Source organism: Terrapene carolina, unplaced genomic scaffold (assembly GCF_002925995.2).
Source record: "Terrapene carolina triunguis isolate 2854851 unplaced genomic scaffold, T_m_triunguis-2.0 Scaffold210, whole genome shotgun sequence".
Taxonomy (NCBI): Eukaryota; Metazoa; Chordata; order Testudines; family Emydidae; genus Terrapene; species Terrapene triunguis.
In genome coordinates this window covers 39771650-39792792 of record NW_020664561.1, presented here as the reverse complement: position 1 = coordinate 39792792, position 21143 = coordinate 39771650, and the positions used below count along the sequence as shown (strand labels likewise).

The following is a 21143-nucleotide window of genomic DNA, read 5'->3' as shown; positions in this document are numbered from 1 at the left end:
CTGAGCCTCTCCAACGCCCCAAACCCCTCAGCCCCAGCCCTCATCCCCCACACCCTAATCCTCTGCTCCATCCCTGAGCCCCCTCCTGCATCATGAACCCCTCATCCTCAGACCCACAGCCCTCACCCCTGCATCCCCTCCTATCCCCAAACCCCCTCCCCACACCCCCCTCCTGCCCTCAAACTCCCTCCCAAAGCCTGCACCCCCTCCCTTTGCACCGCCTCCCACCCCCAAACTCCATCCCAGAGCCTGCACCCCTCACCCCCTCCTGCACACCCACCCCCTGCCCCAGCCCGGAGCCTGCACCCAGCACCCAAACTCTATCCCAGAACCTGCACCCCTCCTGCACCCTAATCCCCAGCCCAGGACCTGCACCCCAGACCTCCTCCCCCCACCCAACCCCCCTCCCAGAGCCTTAGGCAGGTGTGTGTGTGGGGGGGTTCTGGGCAACACCAAAATTTCTACAACCCTGCCACCCATGCGAGTGGATAAGGGTCGGGGCAGTCAGGGGACAAGAAGCAGGGGGGGTTAGGGTTCTGAGGGGGGCAGTCAGGGGGTGGGAAGTGGGAGGGAGTGGATGGGGGCGGGGTGGGGGCGGGGCTAGGGCGGGGCTCCCCCCGTGTCCTCTTTTTTGATTGTGGAAATATGGTAACCCTACCCTACTAGAACAGAAGATGTCAGATAGGAGGTTTAGCATAGCAACTATATCTGAGCTTAGATATTATAGTGATGAGTGCTAAAGAAAAAACATTGGAATTTCACTTATAATGATGGAGGAAGCAATATCCTATGAAGAGGGTCTCAACATTTTCACTTTCAACAATGAGGGAATGTGTTGTAGTTAGCACAATTATGAAACTTACTCTTGGACCAGGTACCCCAGGTGGACCCTAGAAAACAAGAGAAAGCAGTTATTAGGTATTGCAGGCTTCTTTAAATCATACATGCAAGGAGAACCTAGATAAAAATAGCTCTTTATACACTTACTGGTGGACCTGGATGACCCCGTGGTCCCTGAGGGCCCTAGGAGAAAGGAAGATAAAATGCATTAGGGTTAAAAAAAATCCTTCTACTTTTGATTTTTTTTTTTAAATCAGAAAATTCCATAATGAAGTGTAGTCAGCTGTAATCTGCACAAAGATTTCTTGGTAGACCATTTGTTTTCATTTCTGAATGTACTGCATTGTGCATTTTTAAAAAGTGAGTGTTGTTCTTGTGAAAGGTGCTAGGCTAATAGTGCTGGATACCAAAACAACCCTCTGTTTATCCGATCACACTTGATATTAAGAGTACATTTATAAATAGTGTGCAGAAGGTTAATAAATGTTTAATAGATTTTATAAGCATGTCACACATGAGTAGTATGTGTTATGGATAGCTATAAACACATCAGCACAAAGTGTTATAGATGGTTATAAAGAATCTCTTAATTTACTGGACTCTAATAATTGATCAACCATTTATTAAAATATATATTAATAATTTATTAGCCCTTAATAAACTATTTATAAAAGTACACTTAATACAAAGTGTGACATTTGATCCAGGACATGGAACACTTACATCATGGGCCCTTACATTGCAGGCTTCTCTCCTTCTAATCCAAGCAACATGTCACCACCATCCCCGACCCCAGAGGAACTTCATTTAAGGGTGGAATTAAGCAGCAGGAAGGGAGGGGGAACCAATTACAGTCAGCAGGGGCCTTGCAGGGAATAATGTGTACAGCACACACAAAAAGTTAACACAAGTAGAAAAAGAAAGAGAAAAGTCTACACCTCAGGTGTAGACCTCACAAAAATCACATCCCTAATCAACACCGTTATACCAGCAAAAGTTTCTAGTGTAGACCTGACCAAAACCCACATCCTAGTTGTAAACCATTTCATCTGTTCCTTTCAGTTCTCTAACTAACACACCAACAAGTAGTATGTCATCAAAGAGACTTCAAAAGAAACATCTGCATAAGCATCACCGAACAGAACAACTGTGAGCATGATCCTGCATCTCAAACTGCCAACCAAATCAATGGGAGTTTGGGGTGTTTAGAGCATGCAGGGTTGTGTCCCATGCTAGTCCACACACATTCAAATGAAAGGATGCCAGATAAGATCATATAAAAGAGACTAATTTGGGTAACTGAGACTTTTCAGATCTATCAATCTCTAGAAGCTCGCTGGTCACATTCTTTAGCCCATGTGATGTAAAATTCATGGGACAGAACACATGGTAGCTATGTGAGAGCGCATTTGATTTTCAATGAGAGCTGTTACGATGACCTTGATTCAGTCTCCATAGCCCAAATCTGTATATTGTGAGTGCTGCTGGTTTATAAACAGCTGTATAGTAATTATGGAGGGGAGTTAAAACTGAGGACATTTCTTTATGTTTAGGTTTAGCCTTTGCTGTTTTTTAATGTGAAGGCATTAAGGGCTGAGTCAGTTCGGATATTTAATTTTGTCAGCTTTTCAACCACCACCTACTATCACTGGGTCCTACTTACCTGGTTTCACCCAATGTATGCATATTCAAGACCATAAGCCACCACCTCCATCCTGCAGACCAACATCTACTGTAATTTTACAGAGGCACCATTGATTAGTGGTTAATGTAGGGGAACAGTAATATAACCTAAAACTGCTGATTCCTAACTCTGCCACTAACTCTATATGATTTTGGCAAGTCACGTAACGTCACTCTGCCTCCTTTATTCCATCTACGGCTAATACTACTTACCGACCTTTAAAAGTGCTTTGAGATCTTATACTTAAATAGGCACAAAGTATTATTATTGTTATTATAAAACTGTTGAGAAATGATGTTAGCAAAATCTTCCGTATGACTACTTTGGGTCAGATTCTCAGCTGGTGTAAGTCAAGTGAGTGCAATAGTGCTATGCCAGTTTATGCCAGCTGAAAATTTTGCGTTTAATTAACCAGATCAGTAGCAGGTTTGTTGTCAATCTGTCTCAAGGATCCTTCAAATCAATGGGTGTATATTACTGTATTCTTTGATCATGCTTAGCAAAGTGCATCTGATATCCTTATTGGTAGAAAAAGAAAGGGAAAGGGTGAAAAGAAACTAAAAGAATAATTTCCACAGAGTAAGGAGATACTTATGTATCTTGGTTCAGGACTGGGTTACACAATGGCCAAGTTACAGCAAGATGTGAAGGTTTCAATGATCTATATTGCCCCTATGTAAACACTTATTTCTGGTGAATAGATGTCTTTGTTCTGTGTACAGTGATTCAAAACTTTCATTGGATTTCTCTAATAGCTGAAGGATTCTATATTTTTGGTGTATGCACCACAACTGTATGTCTGTAGAACTATTTTAAGACATTTAAGATTTATAGAGAGGGATTTTATTGACAGTTGTATTGTTCTGATGAATTTAAACTGTTCTATAAAGAGGTGATGTGACCCAATCTGCCTTGATCCACTATTTCTTGCTAATCAAATCCCATATGAAAAGGTAAATTGGCAGCCAACTGCTACCTGGGGCAACCCCCCTTGGACATATTACATTTCTTAAATGCTTTAAAACTTCAAGGATCTACATCAATTACTTTTACAAGCCTTTTAAACATGACAAAATTGCAAATAGTATGTTGGAAGTTCTGTTGAAACATTATAAATGCTCCTTTTTGCCACAGAGTTGCAGTAGAAGGTTAAATTGCACATTTTATGGATTAAGTTAATTGCAGAATATTCCCCTGGAATGTACAGGATTAGCTTTATTAATCTACTTAAATGCTAATGTGATCAAAGGATAAATAAAGGAGTGAGAAAAGTATAATTCCAGTTCCTTAATACCAAAAACAAAGAATAAAATGAATTATTTTTAGTGTACCCTTTAATCCTTTCAAGCCCTTAATTTGACTGCTAGCACAAAAGGTCAAAGGCCTGAACTCCATCCTTTTCTCTTTGATACCTAAAAATTCTGATCCTACAAACATTTATGCATGTGCTTAACTTTAAGCATGAGCAGTCAGTGACAATAGCACTACTTACATGTTTACAGTTAAGCATGTACATAAGTGTTTGCAGGATCAGGACCGTAAACACAGTTGGCCTGATTTTTAGAGGTGCTGAGCACTCATAACTCCTATTTGACCTAAAGAGAGTTGTGGGTGCTCAGCCTCTATGAAAATCAGGACATATGGTTTTGATCATCGTCTCACTTCCACCACCTTTATGCCAGTGTAACAATGCTGACTGGAGTGAGTGGAATTCTTCCTGAGTTACATTGGTGTAAGTGAGAAGAATCACTCTTTACATGTTTTTATGTCCCATTTTATTGAAGACAATATAGAATCATAGAATGTCAGGGTTGGAAGGGACCTCAGGAGGTCATCTAGTCCAACATCCCCAGACAGATTTTTGCCCCATGAAGGGCTAATAATGTGATCCTTGGATGCATAAATGGGAATCTCAAGTAGGAGTAGAGAGATTATATATACCCTCTGTGTTTGGCCTGATGAGACTGCTGCTGTGTCCGGTTCTGGTGCCAACAATTCAGGAAAGATGTTCATGCCTTATAGTGATAGACTCAAGGAGTTTAATGTATTTAGCTTAACGAAGAGAAGGTCACAGCGTGACTTGATTACAGTCTATTAGTACCTACATGGAGAAAAATATTTACTAATGGGCTCTTCAGTTTAGCAAAGGTATATATAACAAGATCCAATGGCTGGTAGTTGAAGCTAGACAAATTCAGACTGGAAATAAATTGTAAATTTTTAATAGTGAGGAAAAAGTAAATAAGGAAGTATTATTTACTCCTTCTCATAACAAGAACTAGGAGTCACCAAATGAAATAGGCAGCAGGTTTAAAACAAACAAAAGGAAGTATTTCTTCACACAATGCACAGTCAGCCTGTGGAACTCTTTGCCAGTGGATGTTGTGAAGGCCAAGACTATAACAGGGTTCAAAAAAGAATTAGATAAATTCATGGAGGATAGGTCCATCAATGGCTATTAGCCAGGATGGGCACAGATGGTGTCCCTAGCTTCTGTTTGCCAGAAGCTGGGAATGGGTGACAGGGGACGGATCGCTTAATGATTATCTGTTCTGTTCATTCCCTCTGGGGCACCTGGCATTGGCCACTGTCGGAAGACAGGATATTGAGTTAGATGGACCTTTGATCTGACCCGTATGGCCATTCTTATGTTCTTATGTTAATTAACCATTGAACAATTTACCAAGGGTTGTGATGGATTCTCTATCACTGACAATTTTAAAATCAAGATTGAATGTTTTTTAAAAAGACAAGTTCTAGTTCAAAAGGAATTATTTTGGGAAAGTTCTATGGTCTGTGTTATCCAGGAGGTCAGACTAGATGATCACAACAGTCCCTTTTCTGGCCTCGGAAACTATGACTCTATGACAGGCATAAATCATCAGCTGAAGAAAATAATGCAGAATATTCAGAATCTTCTCATTCAGCACAGGCAGTGCTGCTGATTGAAATTATGAATATTCTGAAACTCAGTTGTGAATGTTTGCAAGGGGTAAGAATCCCTTCATTTGAAAAGAAAATGTCTGCTGCAAATACAAAAGTAGGGTTCAGTCCAGCAAAGTGTATCTGCAACTTCAAGCCAGGCTCCCTATTTAGATACAAAGATGGACTGCTGTTGAAGGCTAAAAAGCAAAAAATTATGAGCCAAATCCTCAGCTGCTGTAGGTGGATATAGTTCTATTGAAGTCGATGGAGCTTCACTGGCTTACATTAGCTGAAGACCTGGCCCAGCATATGAAACCAGTTTCTGAGTTAGCTGGGGAAAGGACAGAAGAGTTAGGGCAGGTCTACACTTACAACGCTGCAGTTGTGCTGCTCCAGTGCTTCAGCGAAGACACTATGGATATGGACAGGAGGACTCCCTAAGAGGCAGTAGCTATATTGATGGGAGAAGACCTCCCGTGGACATAGCACTGTCTATACCAGGAGTTAGGAGAAAATTCCCGAGTGAAGTAGTTATATGTGACGTTGTGCAGTCTATATGGTTTTATAAAAATATAAGTGAATATAATGTAACTGGGATAGTTTCGTGCAAAAGGTCTCTTGTAAGGTATCATTACAAAGTGCATAATCTACTGAGTATGATCATCTGATTTGTATAAATGTACCACTCTTGTATCTAAAACTAGAAATATAAAATGTAACTCTGAGGGCCTATTGTAATTATGTAAAGTGTGGGCCATTAATGATGGTTTGGAATCTTGATGACTCCCATTAACAAGGACCATTGTCTGCAGATGACTGTGTTTACCTGCAAGTCTCCCTGTATATGTGTGTGCTGGCAAGTGAGTAATGAAGTCTTGCAGTGACATGTGATCATGTCACCTGAACTGGAATCCATCTTTAACCTGGTGCTTTTCCAGTGAGGGGGGGTGGAAACCCAGAGGGACAAAGGATTCCCGCCTTATGCAAAAGATATATAAAGGGGTGGAAGAGAACAGAGAGAGAGAGGAGCCATCATGGAGAAACCCCTAGCTAACACCTAAGCTGGGAACAAGAGCTGTACCAAGGGAAAGAATTGTGCCCAGGCCTGGAAGGTGTCCAGTCTGAGAAAAACTTACTGAAGCATCTCTGAGGGTGAGATTATCTGTATTTAGTTTGATTAGGCATAGATTTGCGCATTTTATTTTATTTTGCTTGTGACTTACTTTGTTCTGTCTGTTACTACTTGGAACCACTTAAATCCTACTGTCTGTATTTAATAAAATCACTTTTTATTCAATAATTTACTCAGAGTATGTATTAATACCTGGGGGAGCAAACAGCTGTGCATATCTATCTGTGTTATAGAGGGCGAACAATTTATGAGTTTGCCCTGCATAAGCTTTATGCAGGGTAAAACGGATTTATCTGGGTTTAGACCCCATTGGGAGTTGGGCATCTGAGTGCTAAAGACAAGCACACTCCTGTGAGCTGTTTTTGGGTAAACTTGCAGCATTGGGACAAGTGATTCAGACCCTGAGTCTGTGTTGGAGCCAGACAGGAGTGGCTGGCTCAGCAAGACAGGGTGCTGGAGCCCTAAGCTGGCAGGGAAAACAGAAGCAGGGGTAGTCTTGGCACATCGGGTGGCAGCTCCCAAGGGGGTTTCTGTGATCCAACCCGTCACAATAGCACTGTCTACACCAGGAGTTAGGAGAAAATTCCCGAGTGAAGTAGTTATACTGACATAAAATGTCTAGTGTAGACCAAACCTGAAGCTTTGTTGCTTTATCTTCAATATTCCCTTTGGTAGATCTGTTTTCCTGACACTCTCTTCTCACCCCCATTAACCATGGTCAAATCTCATGAATGAAACCTTCAGGGTGAAATTCACTCAATGCAGAGGATTCAGAAGCTCCTTAATGTGGGGCTTCAAACGCATGGGAACCCTTGTGCAGGCCTCTGCCCTGGAGTGAACTTCATCCTGTAAGGACAACGCTATTTATATTAGATCATGAACAATCTTTCTGTAGCCCTAAAAGCAATGTTGGTTGGCATTTTATTGATGTATAGGTAATTCAGAGGCGTAAATTAGAGAAAGTATTATACTGTAGAAAAGTACCATGCTGAGTTGCACAAGGATGGTAACAACTTCAGTGACCTATGCTTAGACCAGGGGTGGGAAAACTACGGCCCAGGGGCCACATCCGGCTCTCCAGACATTTTAATCCGGCCCTCGAGCTCCAGCCAGGAAGCATGCGGCACCTGGAAGCAGTGGCATATCCCTCTCTGGCTCCTACGTGTAGGGGGCAGCCAGGGGGCTCCGCACACTGCCCCAGCCCAAAGTGCTGCCCCCACAGCTCCCATTAGCCAGGAACAGCGCGCAGAGCCATCTGGCCATGCCTCAGCGTAGGAGCCAGAATGGGGACATGGCGCTGCTTCTGGGAGCTGCTTGAGGTAAGCGCCGCCCGAAGCTTGCACCCCTGAGCCCCTCCTGCACCCCAACCCCCTGCCCCAGCCCTGATCCCCCTCCCACCCTCCAAACCCCTCAGTCCAAGCCTGGAGCACTCTCCTGCATCCCCAATCCCTCATCCCCAGCCCCATCCCAGAGCCCGCACCCCCAGCCAGAGCCCTCACCCCTCCACCCCAGTCCAGAGCCCCCTCCCGTACCCTGAACTCCTCATTTCTGGCCCCATCCCAGAGCCCACACCCCCAGCCGGAGCCCTCACCCCCTCCCACACCCAACCCCCCAATTTCGTGAGCATTCATGGCCCACCATACAATTTCCATACCCAGATGTGGCCCTCGGGCCAAAAAGTTTGCCCACCCCCTGCTTAGACTATAGACTGGCTGCACAAAGTAGAATACATGGTTATTTTAATTGGAAGGAGCCACTGATATAACTCAATGACTTATGACTGTTGAAAAATGTGTGTCTGCTTCTTACTTTTAGGCTGGGATTTTCAAGAGTTCTTAGCACTGGCTTAGCTTCAGTAGCAGCAGAATTAGGCCAACACTGAGCACTTTGGAAAATCCCACCCTAAAGAAATATGGGCCCAGATCCAGACTGCACTGCTGTGTAACAGGGAGCAGGTGAAGGGTGGAGGAAAATTATCATACTTGGGAATAGGGGATGTGACTTGAAGGAAGCAGTCATGGCCAGGGTTCCACTGTGTTTTTGCAATTTCCAGTTAGTACATTGGGCTCTTAGAGGCCATAGTGAGACAGTATAGTTTAGAGCAGTGGTTCTCAAACTTGGGCCGCTGCTTTTTCAGGGAAAGCTCCTGGCGGGCCGGGCCGGTTTGTTTACCTGCTGCGTCCGCAGGTTTGGCCAATCGTGGCTCCCACTGGCCACGGTTCGCCGCTCCAGGCCAATGGGGGCTGCAGGAAGGGCGGCCAGCACGTCCCTTGGCCCGCGCCGCTTCCTGCAGCCCCCATTGGCCTGGAGCAGCGAACCGCGGCCACTGGGAGCCGCGATCGGCCGAACCTGCGGATGCGGCAGGTAAACAAACTGGCCCGGCCCACCAGGGGCTTTCCCTGAACAAGCGGCGGCCCAAGTTTGAGAACCACTGGTTTAGAGCAGCCTCAAGCTGCTCTAACATATGTTAGCAAGAGGACCATGTAGATAGAACTGGCTCCAGCTTTGGGAAGGTGCAAATGTCTCCTTTTCAGGTGAACTCTACCCCAGTTGTGCTCATTGCTTAGTAGGTGTGGCTTATGATTGTGCTCACAAAGTTGTAGAAGGTATTAGCTCCAGTAGTGAATATTAGAGAGCAATTCCATAAAAGGTGGTATAATCTGCTAATTTATTGTTACTGTGAATAACTAACAATGCCAAAGAGGTGAGACACCTTTGTTCATACTGCCTCTTACACAAGAAACCCCGTCCTCATGTCTGCCAATACCCTCTCCTCATTTAAATCCCTACTGAAAATTCAATTCTTCTGCAATGCCTGCAACAAGGGAGCCATTAACACCACCTGAAATATTTTTTTATAAAAGGAAAACAAAACAAAATTTATAGAACCACCAAGAACTGCATATATACAGACTGAAGATCCAAGTGACCGTAATGCTATAGCCATCACCCTCCATCTCCCCATTTCCCCCCTGCTGTTTCTTACTATCACTCATTATATCACATCTAACATTTACACTGGCAGCTCCTTGAGGTGCAGACAGTCTTTTATTAAGAGCTATACTTTTTGGGTGCTATAAAATATTGAGAGCCATCCATTTTATAGTTCAAACTAGGAAAAGCACAGGATGCTACTGTGAGTTTGTAATGCTTTGCATTTATTTAAACCTTGGAGAACTTGAAAAAAAAATCCACTGTCAACCACGTAAGTTATGAGGGAGGGCAGGGGTGATATTATATGAAGTTCCATACAGATTACTTCTGTCTGTTAAAAAAATAATGGGCCTGATTCTCCTCTGCTTTTCATCTTGTGGAGCCATTTATATCTGTGGAAAGTGAATGCACAGTAGGTATAGAAACACTTCCATCAGCATGAGTGAAAAATTAAGATCTGGTAGCATTTTACATCAGTGAGCCATTAGAAAAACAGGCCAATTTATTGTCCTCATAGAATGTCTCTGTGAGTTCCAGCCAATGTTGGATCAAGAGGAACAGAAATTACTTCTGTCATTATTTTGGAATTCCAAGTATCTACTGAGGGGTATCTAGATCTGGGAGAAATCAAACCCACAATTTCTGGAATTAATGACCACTTGTTCATGTCCCTCAGGTTAATCTCACACTTGCCTTTAAACTAATACAATTGCACATGCTTTAGAATTATACCTCCCTCTTCTGAAAAGAGAGTCTCATGAGATGAGTACATTAAAAAAGGAATTGAGTGTTAAATGCCAGTACAGATAGAAACCAGTGTTTCTTGATAAATAAGCATTTGCATTGGTTTCAAAATGCAAGGGCATTTTAGCTCCACACTGCCCAGACAGAGGGCATCTGGGTGGGGGCAGATCCTAAAGCAGAGGAATGGAAATGAGAATTAAATATCTAGGGAATAGTCTTAAATGAGCAGGGCCGCCCAGAGGATTCAGGGGGCTGGGGCAAAGCGGGGGAGCTGCAGCGCTTGTACTCACCCGGCGGCAGTCCAGGTCTTCGGCGGCATTTCGGCGGCGGGGGACCCTTCAGTCGCTCCACATTTTCGGCAGCACTGAAGGACCCACCGCCGAAATGCCGCCAAAGACCCGGAGCGACTGAAGGGCCCCCCGCCGCCGAAGACCCGGACCGCCGCTGGGCCAGGGCTCGCGGGGCCTCTGCTGGGCCTGGGGCAAATTGCCCCACTTGCCCCCTCTCCCCCGGGCAGCCCTGTAAATGAGCACTGAGGTATTTGTTCTGTCCCTCAGATAGGAATTGCCTCAAGAGCATAAAAATAAAAAAGGACCATTTCAGAAAATGAACAGCAACACATTCTGAGCTAGCTAAACACAAAGCCCACATTCCTTCAGCAATGTTCCAAAATGCTTTAAAATATCTATTACTGTAGTTTTAGGTCAGAATTGGGGTCCCATTGTGCTAGGTCACTGCAAACACACAAGTAGACACCAAAAGAACTTATGATCTAATTTAAGACAAGACTAAACAAGCAAGTGTGACAAACAATAGGAGGGAAGAGGAGAGGGAAGATGAGAGTAAAAGGAATAAGATTACATAGGTTAGTTATTGGAAAACACTGGCATTCCAAATCATTATAACAATTTATATATATTATACTATAAACACACACACACACACACACACACACACACACACACCTGTTGCAACAATGGACAACGGCCCTCTACATGGTTATTATTAGTAGGCAATTTCTTGTATGTTCAATGCAATGCAGTGCATCTTAGTTAGATATTTTGGACAGTTATAACATTAAGAGCTAAAATAAAATAATAATAATAATAAGATGATGATGATGATGAAGAAAAAGGAGGAGACGAATAAGAGGAAAGTGACTTAATCACGTATATACCACTTCAATAGTGCCTGCTGCTACTATAGCAGTCCATATATGTTCAGTTGCTGGCCGTCATGCTCTCAACCTCTTCTTTTGCATATACTCACACAGCCTGTGAATTCCTGTATTTCTATGTAAGATTACATAGAGGGATATGATTCACAAATAGTGCTGTGGTACAGGGATTAGAGAGTATCAGCTACTAGAACGGGGTGGGCAAACTTTTTGGCCTGAGGGCCACATCTGGGTATGGAAATTGTATGGCAGGCCATGAATGTTCACGAAATTGGGGGTTGGGGTACGGGGGGCGGGGTGAGGGCTCTGGCTGGGGGTGCGGCCAGAAATGAGGGGGTCAGGGGCGGGGGGGGCTCGGGGCGGGGGCGGGGGGTTGGGGTGCAGGAGGGGTTGAGGGCTCCGGCGGGAGGTGCAGAGTCTGCGGGGGGGCCAGAGGTGAAGGGTTTGGGGTGCAGGAGGGGGCTCTGGGCAGAGCAGAGGGGTTCAGAGTATGGGATGGGGCTCTGGGCTTAGGCAGGGGGTTGAGGTGTGGCAGGAGGTATGGGCTCTGGACTGGAGGTGCGGGTTCCAGGGAGGGGCCAGAAATGAGGGGTTCAGGGCGGGTGCAGGACGGGGCTCCGGGCTGAGGCTGAGGGTAGGGTGCAGGGGAGGGGGTTCCAGGCTGGGGCTGAGGGGTTCCGAGTGCGGGAGGGGACTCGGGCAGAGGGTTGGGTTCGGGGGGGGGGTGAGGGTTCGGCTGGGGATATTGGCTCTGGGCTGGGGATGAGAGGTTTGGGGTGCAGGATGGTGCTCCAGGCTAGAACTGAGGGGTTCGGAGGGCGGGAGGGAGATCAGGGCTGGGGCAGAGGGTTGGGGTGTGGGAGGAGGTCAGAGGTGCAGGCTCCGGGCGGTGCTTACCTCAAGCAGCTCCCAGAAGCAGCGGCATGCCCCGCCCCAGCTCCTACATGAAGGTGTGGCCAGGTGGCTCTGCGCACTCCCCTGTCCGCACACGCTGCTCCTGCAGCTCCCATTGGCCGCGGTTCCTGGCCAATGGGAGCTGCAGAGCTGGCAGTTGGGGCAGGGGCAGCGTGCGGAGCACCCTGGCTGCCCTTACGCGTAAGAGCCGGAGGGGGCACATGCTGACGGCTTCCCAGGAGCTGCGCGGAGCTATGGCACGCGTGGAGCGGTGCAAGCCCCTGACCCTGCTCCCCGGCTGGAGTGCAGGAGCAGGGCAAGCCCCCCAACCCCACTCCCCAGTGCGAGCTCGAGGGCTGGACGAGGCCCACGGGCCGTAGTTTTCCCACCCCTGTGCTAGAGTGACAAGAGGTCTTGTAGGTTCAATTCCTAACTGGGATACATTTTAAATATACAATTATTTTATGACCAGAGTCAACAAGGTCTGTGTCCATGGGCAGCATACTTATGCAAGTGGGAGGAGAGTACATGAGTCAGCTGTTATACTAATGGAAAGGCATCACAGCCAGCCATTGAGCAGTTGAGAGTAGAGCTGGTCACGAATTTGCTGATAAAACATTTTTCCATCAAAAAATGCTGATTCATTGAAACTGAAACTTTTTGGGGGGAAGTGTCAGTGAATTTCCCAATTCAAACCATTGAAAAAATGGTTTGAAATCATCAGAACATCCTGTTTCAACATTTTTGAAATGAAAAGTTCAGATTTTTTGTTTTGAAATTTAAGTTAATTTATAGTAAGAAAAATGTTTTAAAAGGTAAAAATCAGAACAAAGTGTTTCAAAATTATTGAAATGAAACGTTTCAATTGGCCTGAGCCGAATGTAGTTTTGGATTATTGGTTCACAAAAAATTTAGAGATTTTGACGTTTCATCCCAATTCAGGATGTGAAAATGTTTTAAAATCTCAAAATTTTCCCCAGCACAGGAATACAGTTTCCTGCCCAACTCTAGTTGGGAGTACTGTGGGAACAGGAGGGAGTGCTGCTGTCACAGTACTCTCATGACAAGACACAGCCAAAAAATAAATATACAAACGATGTTTAGACTTACAATTTCACCCCTGGAGCCTTTTTCACCCCTGGATCCCTGAAAGAAATAGAGATTGTTAATCCAATGCACTTTGTAATATTTTAGGACCTAAAACCTGCAAAAACATATACACGTGAGTTACTTACTCACATCAGCAGTCCTTTTAATATTAATTGCCTCATGTGTACAAATGTTGCAGGACTGGGGCCATAGTTTGTACTATAGATACATAGCTTATAGACTAGACAAGGAGTTACATGAACATGACCTGCGATTTCTATATTTTGTTTTTTATCCTTTCAGTTTGTAATTCCATTTTTTGCTCTTTCTGAAAATGGTTAATATTATTTTTCTTTTAGTCAGTTTTGCCCTGTTTAGCTGTTTGTTTAGCTAAATCTTGCAGCATGCTTAAACCATCATCATGGGGGTTCTGTGCTTAAGCCATCATAATGCTGTGAATTAAACTATATACTATCTGCAAGTGAGAAAATCCATTTCATTCCACACCTCATTCTATGGGTATTTCCACATCTGCTTTTACTGCTGTCATCAAAGATATACATAATCATTATTAATTCCCAACTACAGGCAGATTAGCCATCTCTTCTTTGCCTATATTATGTTCTTGGCCAGTTTTGCATTGTTAATCTAAAATGTTAATCTAGTAATTAATCTAATGTGCATAGAATTTTGGATCTTGATGTTTGAAAATGAGTCAGAGCTAAACCTTTTTATTTATTACAACGACAGGTTGTCTGGCTTTGTATGAAGCACATTAACAATCTTCATACAAGTACACAATTGTGGAGAAAAATTTTAGAGTAAGAGTTGTCATCTTTCCTTTTGTTGGGGGGAAAAAAATGAATGCAAATACAGGGAAACCCCACTATAACGTGCCCCGCGATAACGTGAATTTGGATATAACGCGATCATAAGGTGGCTCCGGCTGCCCCAAGCAAAAAAGAAAAAAGAAAAAAACGGCCAGAGTGCCGCTGAAGCGCAAAAAAAAAAAAAAAAAAGAAAAAAGAAAAAAAAGAGGCTGGAGTACCGCCAAAGAAAAAATAAACAAAAAATGGAATGTGCCTTCCCCACTGCCTCTTCCCCCCTATCCCCGCTTCTCCTTTTGGCGAGAAGAGCCATTCTCCTCCCCAGCTGCTCCTTGCTCTTCCTCTGCCCCTTGCACGTCTCCCCTGCTCTCCTCAAGTGTTTCCCTCTCTCGCTGCATGGCTGAGAGCCCCCGCTGCTGGAGCTGCACCCTTTCAGTTACTGTTATGGGCAGTTCGCAAACGCAAGTCCTTTTCTGCCCAAGAGAAATTGACCAGCTTGAAACTGACCAGCTTGAAATGGTAAACCTCGCTATACCGCGACCCCGCATTTATCATGATCGAATTTTTTGGACCCCAATCATCACGTTATAGCGGGGTTTCACTGTATTGTACTTTGCTGGTGTGGCCTTTTTCCCAACAAGGGGCAAGAATGCTCTAATCCTATTTCCCTTCTCTTTCTTCACTCCAGTTACGTACATGTTACAAATACTAAATATTAACTACTGTATATTAACATTATTTTGCTGCTGTGTATTCCAACTTCATAGAGATATCAGGTGAGATCCTCACTCCTGCCCCTTTGTGTCACAAGAGGGTGTAAAGGGGCCCTAAAAGCCTCATATCTGGCCAGGAGAGGATTCTCCATCACAGAAACTACTGAGAGAGCCATAAGGCTGCCTCCCAAGGACCCCTTTGCGAGCCCTGGCATATAGTGTGTGCTGGAGATGGCGCTAGGGGCAGGAAGAATTGGATGGGGGTAGGGCCGCAGCAGCGCAGAGATTCTAGGCAGCGCTGTGGGCCAGAGGGCGACCAAAGCAGGCTGCCTTAATTTACACAGGCCTCCAGGCTGTCTGTATTATGATAGGTCCTCTCCAGGATTGGGAGAATACAAAGATGGTTTGAAGCCATTATGACATCTCCTCCCTGTGGGTTACAGAATCTGTGCTGAGCCAATTAGAGGAGCAGCATGGACTCTCACCCTATGTGTACTGCATTGTCAAGAAGAGAACTGGTTCACTCCAATGACAATTGCCATCTTTTAGTTTGCTCTACTTATATTAGAGTCACATACGAAGCTTGTGGATATGGTGTAATATGAAAATAGTCTTGCTAGCTGCTGTTTAAGTTGTAAAAATCTTCTATTAAGACATAATTAAACACATGGATGAAAGAACATCCTAACAAATAATGTAAAATGTAAAGATAAACCTAAGGACTTAAACTTACAGGTTTGCCTGTTGGGCCTATTATGCCTTCTTGACCAATGGGGCCAGTGTATCCCTGTAAACAAACAAAGGAATTTACTAGCTAATCATGATTTCAACATGAAGAAAATCCCAGGAAAAACACACTCTCTGTTTTAAGATTGCTCAGTATTCAAATAACTGTATTTATATTTAAATAACACCATACTATGCCTCCATGCATAATTATAGGCCTAAAACTTTCAACAGCACATTAATGAAGCAACACAGGATGCCATATATATTCAAAGTGCCATGTCAATGCTGGCTTTCTGAAGACTATCAACAGGCAATGAACTAGATAATTATTTTAATAATCAGTAATTATTTGTGTGTGCTTGGAGAGTCTATATATGGCTATGAAAGTCAGAGCACTAAAAGCAATGGTAAATGAAGTCTTTTGTTTACCCAAAAGCCAAATATTCCTTGTTTTGAGCTACCGTCAGCCACATCCTGAGGTATATTGCTACCCACAAGTAATCATATAAGACAACTAATAAACACTGCTAACAGAGGTATTTTCCTGTTTCATTCTGGTAAATGATAAAGCTCCTTTTGGGCAAATAGCTCAGAACCATTGTCTGTCCTGTACACCGATGATCAGGAAGAGAAAACAGCTATAAAAATAAGTCTCTCAAGCTGGTTATCTCAGACGCCAACTAATCAAACTCTCTCAGAAGTGATGTCAGGGCACATATCACAAGAGCTAAGACCTTGTCATTGGCAGTGAAGAATAGAGCATTTTACAATGTGATGTGGAGAGCTGCAACCTGGCCACCACCCCAGATTGCTCAAGATGGAAGAATATTCCCTCCCTCAAATACCGCTATTGATAAATTCCAGCAGTGCCTCCAGATTTCTGGATGAGTAACAGGAGAGAAAACTACAATGTGAAAAGCTGTCACAGGTCAGACACAAATCAGCTAATTCAGTTTAGTTACTCTTCAGTTAAAAGGAATAATTCCTAAATGTGACATTTGAATTAACTATTCCCAGGGGCCAAATTTGCCCCTCAGAGGCAGAGTTTGGCCCTTTTTAGCTGCTCAGAGGTGGGCATTTGACTAAATGTTCTGGTTTGCTATGAAGAAAAAGGGAGTTATTTGGCTCATTCAATCTGATTACAGAGCTCTACTGAAAAGGCTATAGAAAATGAAGGTGCACCAACTAAACAGTGTTGTGAAAATTATTTTGTAGAATTACAAATAATACTTACAATTTGGCCTACAGGTCCTTTAGGACCCAGAATTCCAACGAAACCAATGTCCCCATCAGGACCCTAAAAATAAAAATAAAAAGCTTAAACCAACTGAACATCTGACAGACTAAAATCTAGCCACTATCTCAGCCAAAACTACTGTATGTAAGCAATTATTTTTCTCAGAAAGAACAGCATGGAAAGTGGAAGCATGATACTTGCTAAGAGCAATCAAAGTGAAAACATGAAACAAACTGACTCCGGGCTTGTCTACACTTAGAGTGTTGCAGTGGTGGCAGCAGCACTGTTGTAGCACTTAGTGAAGATGCTACCTATGCCGATGGGAGAGCTTCTCCCGTTGGCATAGGTACTCCACCTCCCTGAGAGGTGGTAGCTATGGCAATGGGAGAAGTCCTCCCGCCGACATAGTGCTGTCTGCACTGGGGGTTAGGTTGGTCTAACTACGTCACTCGGGCGTGGATTTTCTGTAGTTATAATGTAGTTATATTGACAGAAGGTGGTAGTGTAGACCAGGGCTCAGAATATTACTGTGCTGGGTTAGGCTAAAACTCATGGAAGCTGGGGGATGTAACTGGTGCCTTTTATTTAAGATAGCTGTAAGAAACAGTTACATTCCTTTTTGAAATAGTAGAGGCCTCCACCCCAAACACAGGTATCGGACATCACTCAAAACAAATTCAAAGAAATTTGACACTATGTAGGATTGGGGTTTGGGTGGGTATTGTAACAGAGGTGTGTGCATGAGAGAAAGAGAAGCAGGAGAAACACCACCGAAATAGACACAGAGGGTATGTCTACACTGCAATTAAAAGCCTGCAGCTGGCCTGTGCCAACTAAATCAGGCTGGTGGGGCTCAGGCTAAGGGGATGTTTAATTGTGTTGTAGATGTGAGGCTCAGGCTGCAGCCTGGGCTCTAGGGTCCCAGAGCTTATTCTGTCACCTGAACATCTATACCGGGATTAAACAGCCTCTTAGCCCGAGTCAGTTGGCACAGGCCAGTCACGGGTGTCTAATTGCAGTGTAGACACCAAGAGAAAGTGCAAAAAGCCAGACACAGCCTGGACAAGCACCAAGAGCGTAGCCCCGAGAAAAGCCCCGAGAGAGAAAGACAGCTTTTGGGCTGAGTGCTGGCTGAAAGGGGCTTGGAGCTGTGAGCAAAGAAACTCTCTCCCATAGTTTGATTCCGCCTGTATTCAGGGAAAGAGGACTTTGTACATTCTTTATAAATAAACAGTATTTCCTCACAGATACCTGACTCCATCATCAGCTTCTCCTCCTAACAGAAACAACCCACAGGGCTCTGAACTTTGGCTAACCACTCAGGTCAAAAAGGGGTAATCCTACTTTTTGATCTCTGCTTTAGATCTGTGATACATAGCTTGATGTCTGCAACAGTCCAATAGTTCTGGATACATTTAAAACCAATTATTGCTAAAACCAATTAAAAATTGCCCCATCTTTCTTTGCAAATGGCTTAAACTCTAATAATAATAAAAAAAAGATGCACACGTACTTTTGGACCTGGGAATCCTTGAAACCCCATCAAACCTTGATCTCCAAGTTCTCCCTGTAATATTAGCAGGCATGTTGGTTATTATTCCATGTTGCTGACTGAATTGTTAGAATATTGTTTTGTGTCATCCGTGGTAGATACGTACAGTTTTCCCTTTCAATCCAGGATCTCCTGGTGGGCCTTGATCACCTTGTACCCCAGGAAGGCCTCTTTTACCTTGTTTTCCTGGATGACCCTGAAGCCCTTGCTCACCCTATGGAGAGACCGATAATGCATCTTTCCTTATCATTGCAACAGAACAGCTATAAGATTAACTCCTCAATGAATGTGTGTCAGAAAAGAATTATGTAGCTAAACAGCTTTTATATAGCAACAAACTTTTCCACTATCTATTTCAAACAGTTGTACAGTATTTCACTACTTTTCCTTCAGGAATATTTTCCAGTAATTATTCCTTTCACTAAAATACAAACATTGCTTGATTGTTGCTTGACTTGGGGACACAAAACATCACCCTGACAACTTTGCCACTCTCCTCTCCCATTGTCTGTTCCTTGAATGTCAGCTCTTCAGGGCAGGAACAGGCTATGTCTACACTACGCACGTTTTAGCGACACAGCTTTACCACTATAGCTGTGCCGCTAAAAGGCGCGCAGTGTAGCCGCTGTTTGTTGGCAGGAGCAGGGTCGGCTCCAGCTTTTTTGCCGCCCCAAGTGGCGAAGAAAAAAACCCCAAAAAACCCAATTGAGCTGCTGCCGAAGTGCCACCGAAGAGGAAGAGAGGGAGTGAAGGACCCGCTGCTGAATTGCCGCCGAAGACTCGGACGTGCCACCCCAAGAACGGACGGAGTGCCGCCCCTTTCTATTGGCAGCCCCAGGCACCTGCTTCCGTCGCTGGTGCCTGGAGCCAGCCCTGGGCAGGAGAGAGTTCTTCCATCAACTAAAAACTTCCACTCCCAACGAGCGGCGGTAGCTTTGTAGGCAAGAGAACTCTCCTGCTGACAAAGCGCTATTCACACCGGCACTTTTTGTCAGCAAAGCTTTTATCGTTTGGGGGAGGGGTGTTTTTTCACATCTATGAATGACATTCAGGTTCCAGTGTAGACAAAGCCACAGTCTGATACTGTCCTAGGACAAAAGAGACCCAACCCTGATTGGGGCTTTTGGGCACTATCATAATACACATAATTAGTAGTGACTAGAATAGTTAGTTCCAAAGTATAGTCATGGAAAGATAACAGAGAAATCAGAAAATTTCTTCATACTTTCTAAACAAAACTTTTTGTTTTTAAAAACGGTTTACCAGTAAAATCATGTGGAGAAAAATGGACTTTCTGGAAATCATCAGTTTAAATCAAGCATTCCACTCCAAATCCTGAAAATGACTTCTGCTGTTTCCACTCTCTGCTTCCTACGCCTACAGCACTGGCTTCAGTTTACTTCTAGTCAGTTTCACATTAGTAGATGGATCAAAACATGCTACTGTGGTATCTGGAATTGCCTGGAAAATGGAGCTCTCTCAAATTGTTTTCTCCTTTTGGGATATTAGGGTCAAGAAGAAAGAATCTGGTCCTGTGAGATACTGAGCACCCTGGTTTTCCATTGAAGCTCAGAGATACCTGCGACCTTCCCAGATTGGGCCCTACACTTGAAAGTATTGCAATCAAATGTTAATGGATTGCTTCACAGGACAAATCATGCAGGACATACTCCAGCAAAACTCCCATGTCAGTCAGGGGAAGTTTGCCTCAGTAAGACTAAAGGGTTTGGCTCTAAAGCTTGTATTAGTAAGGGGCCAGATAGATGAATTTTGATTGGTTCTTGGTGTTGGAAGTAAAATGCTGATGGTTGGGAACTGATGCTCCAAAGCCAGATTAATTTGCTTTGTTTTTATAAAATGTGAGAAACAAGAAAAATTATGCAGTCTGCAGTCTTACATTTCAAATGTGCGTTTGATATTAACATTAGTGTTATTAAAAGGCGTTTTGTTGTCCCATGATCTGTCAGCTAGGAGATGAAGATGAAGATTAAGGAACGTCAACAATACTGGATCTGACAAGCATAACAAAATATCAGTCACAGTACCTTTAGTCCTGGTTCTCCACTGATACCTGCCACGCCCGGCAATCCCTTTGCTCCCCGAGTTCCAGGATACCCTGCCAGCCCTGCTATTCCTGGGCTTCCTTTATTACCCTTAACAAGGCAAGAACAACTGATTACAATCAGAACAGCCATTGGCAGCATTTCCATTGCACACTAAAACAGGCACACACTTTAATGTTCAGCCAATGCTGTTTATATATTTGTGTATATATTTATACCACATCTCTGTATATGCGCACACACAGCTAGACAATAGTATACAGTTGTAAAACATATTGCGATTACTCTATAAATAAACTTGTTCTTAGTAACTAAAACAACATTTTGTGCTGGGGTGCCATTTCAGACTTGGAGGAGGGGCAACGTTAACTGTGATTCCAGGGGCTACTTAGGCACCTGAAAACTCTAGGTTTTTTTGCAGATACTAATTCATAAATTTGCTGACAGGAGCACTGTATCTAATTCCTATATAAAGAACAAAAATTAAATAAATATTAGACCCACTTAGCTCTAATACTAAGATGTAGACGTGTTATTCCTTGACTTTAGCAAAGCTTTTGATATGGTCTTCCACAGTAGTCTTGCCAGCAAGTTAAAGAAGTA

General features: G+C 43.9%; 1 protein-coding gene across 1 annotated transcript in view; it reads right to left on the bottom strand.

The window, feature by feature from the left end:
* The window catches only part of LOC113407190 (collagen alpha-1(XXIV) chain-like), a 238741-nt gene that overhangs the window by 12732 nt on the left and 204866 nt on the right, over positions 1–21143 (bottom strand). The window contains exons 48-55 of the mRNA XM_026655329.1: positions 20523–20630; positions 18584–18691; positions 18439–18492; positions 16923–16985; positions 15693–15746; positions 13441–13476; positions 988–1023; positions 864–890 (exon numbers count right to left, since the gene is read on the bottom strand). Coding sequence (XP_026511114.1) covers positions 864–890; positions 988–1023; positions 13441–13476; positions 15693–15746; positions 16923–16985; positions 18439–18492; positions 18584–18691; positions 20523–20630 — 486 coding nt within the window. The remainder of the gene's footprint in view (positions 1–863; positions 891–987; positions 1024–13440; positions 13477–15692; positions 15747–16922; positions 16986–18438; positions 18493–18583; positions 18692–20522; positions 20631–21143) is intronic.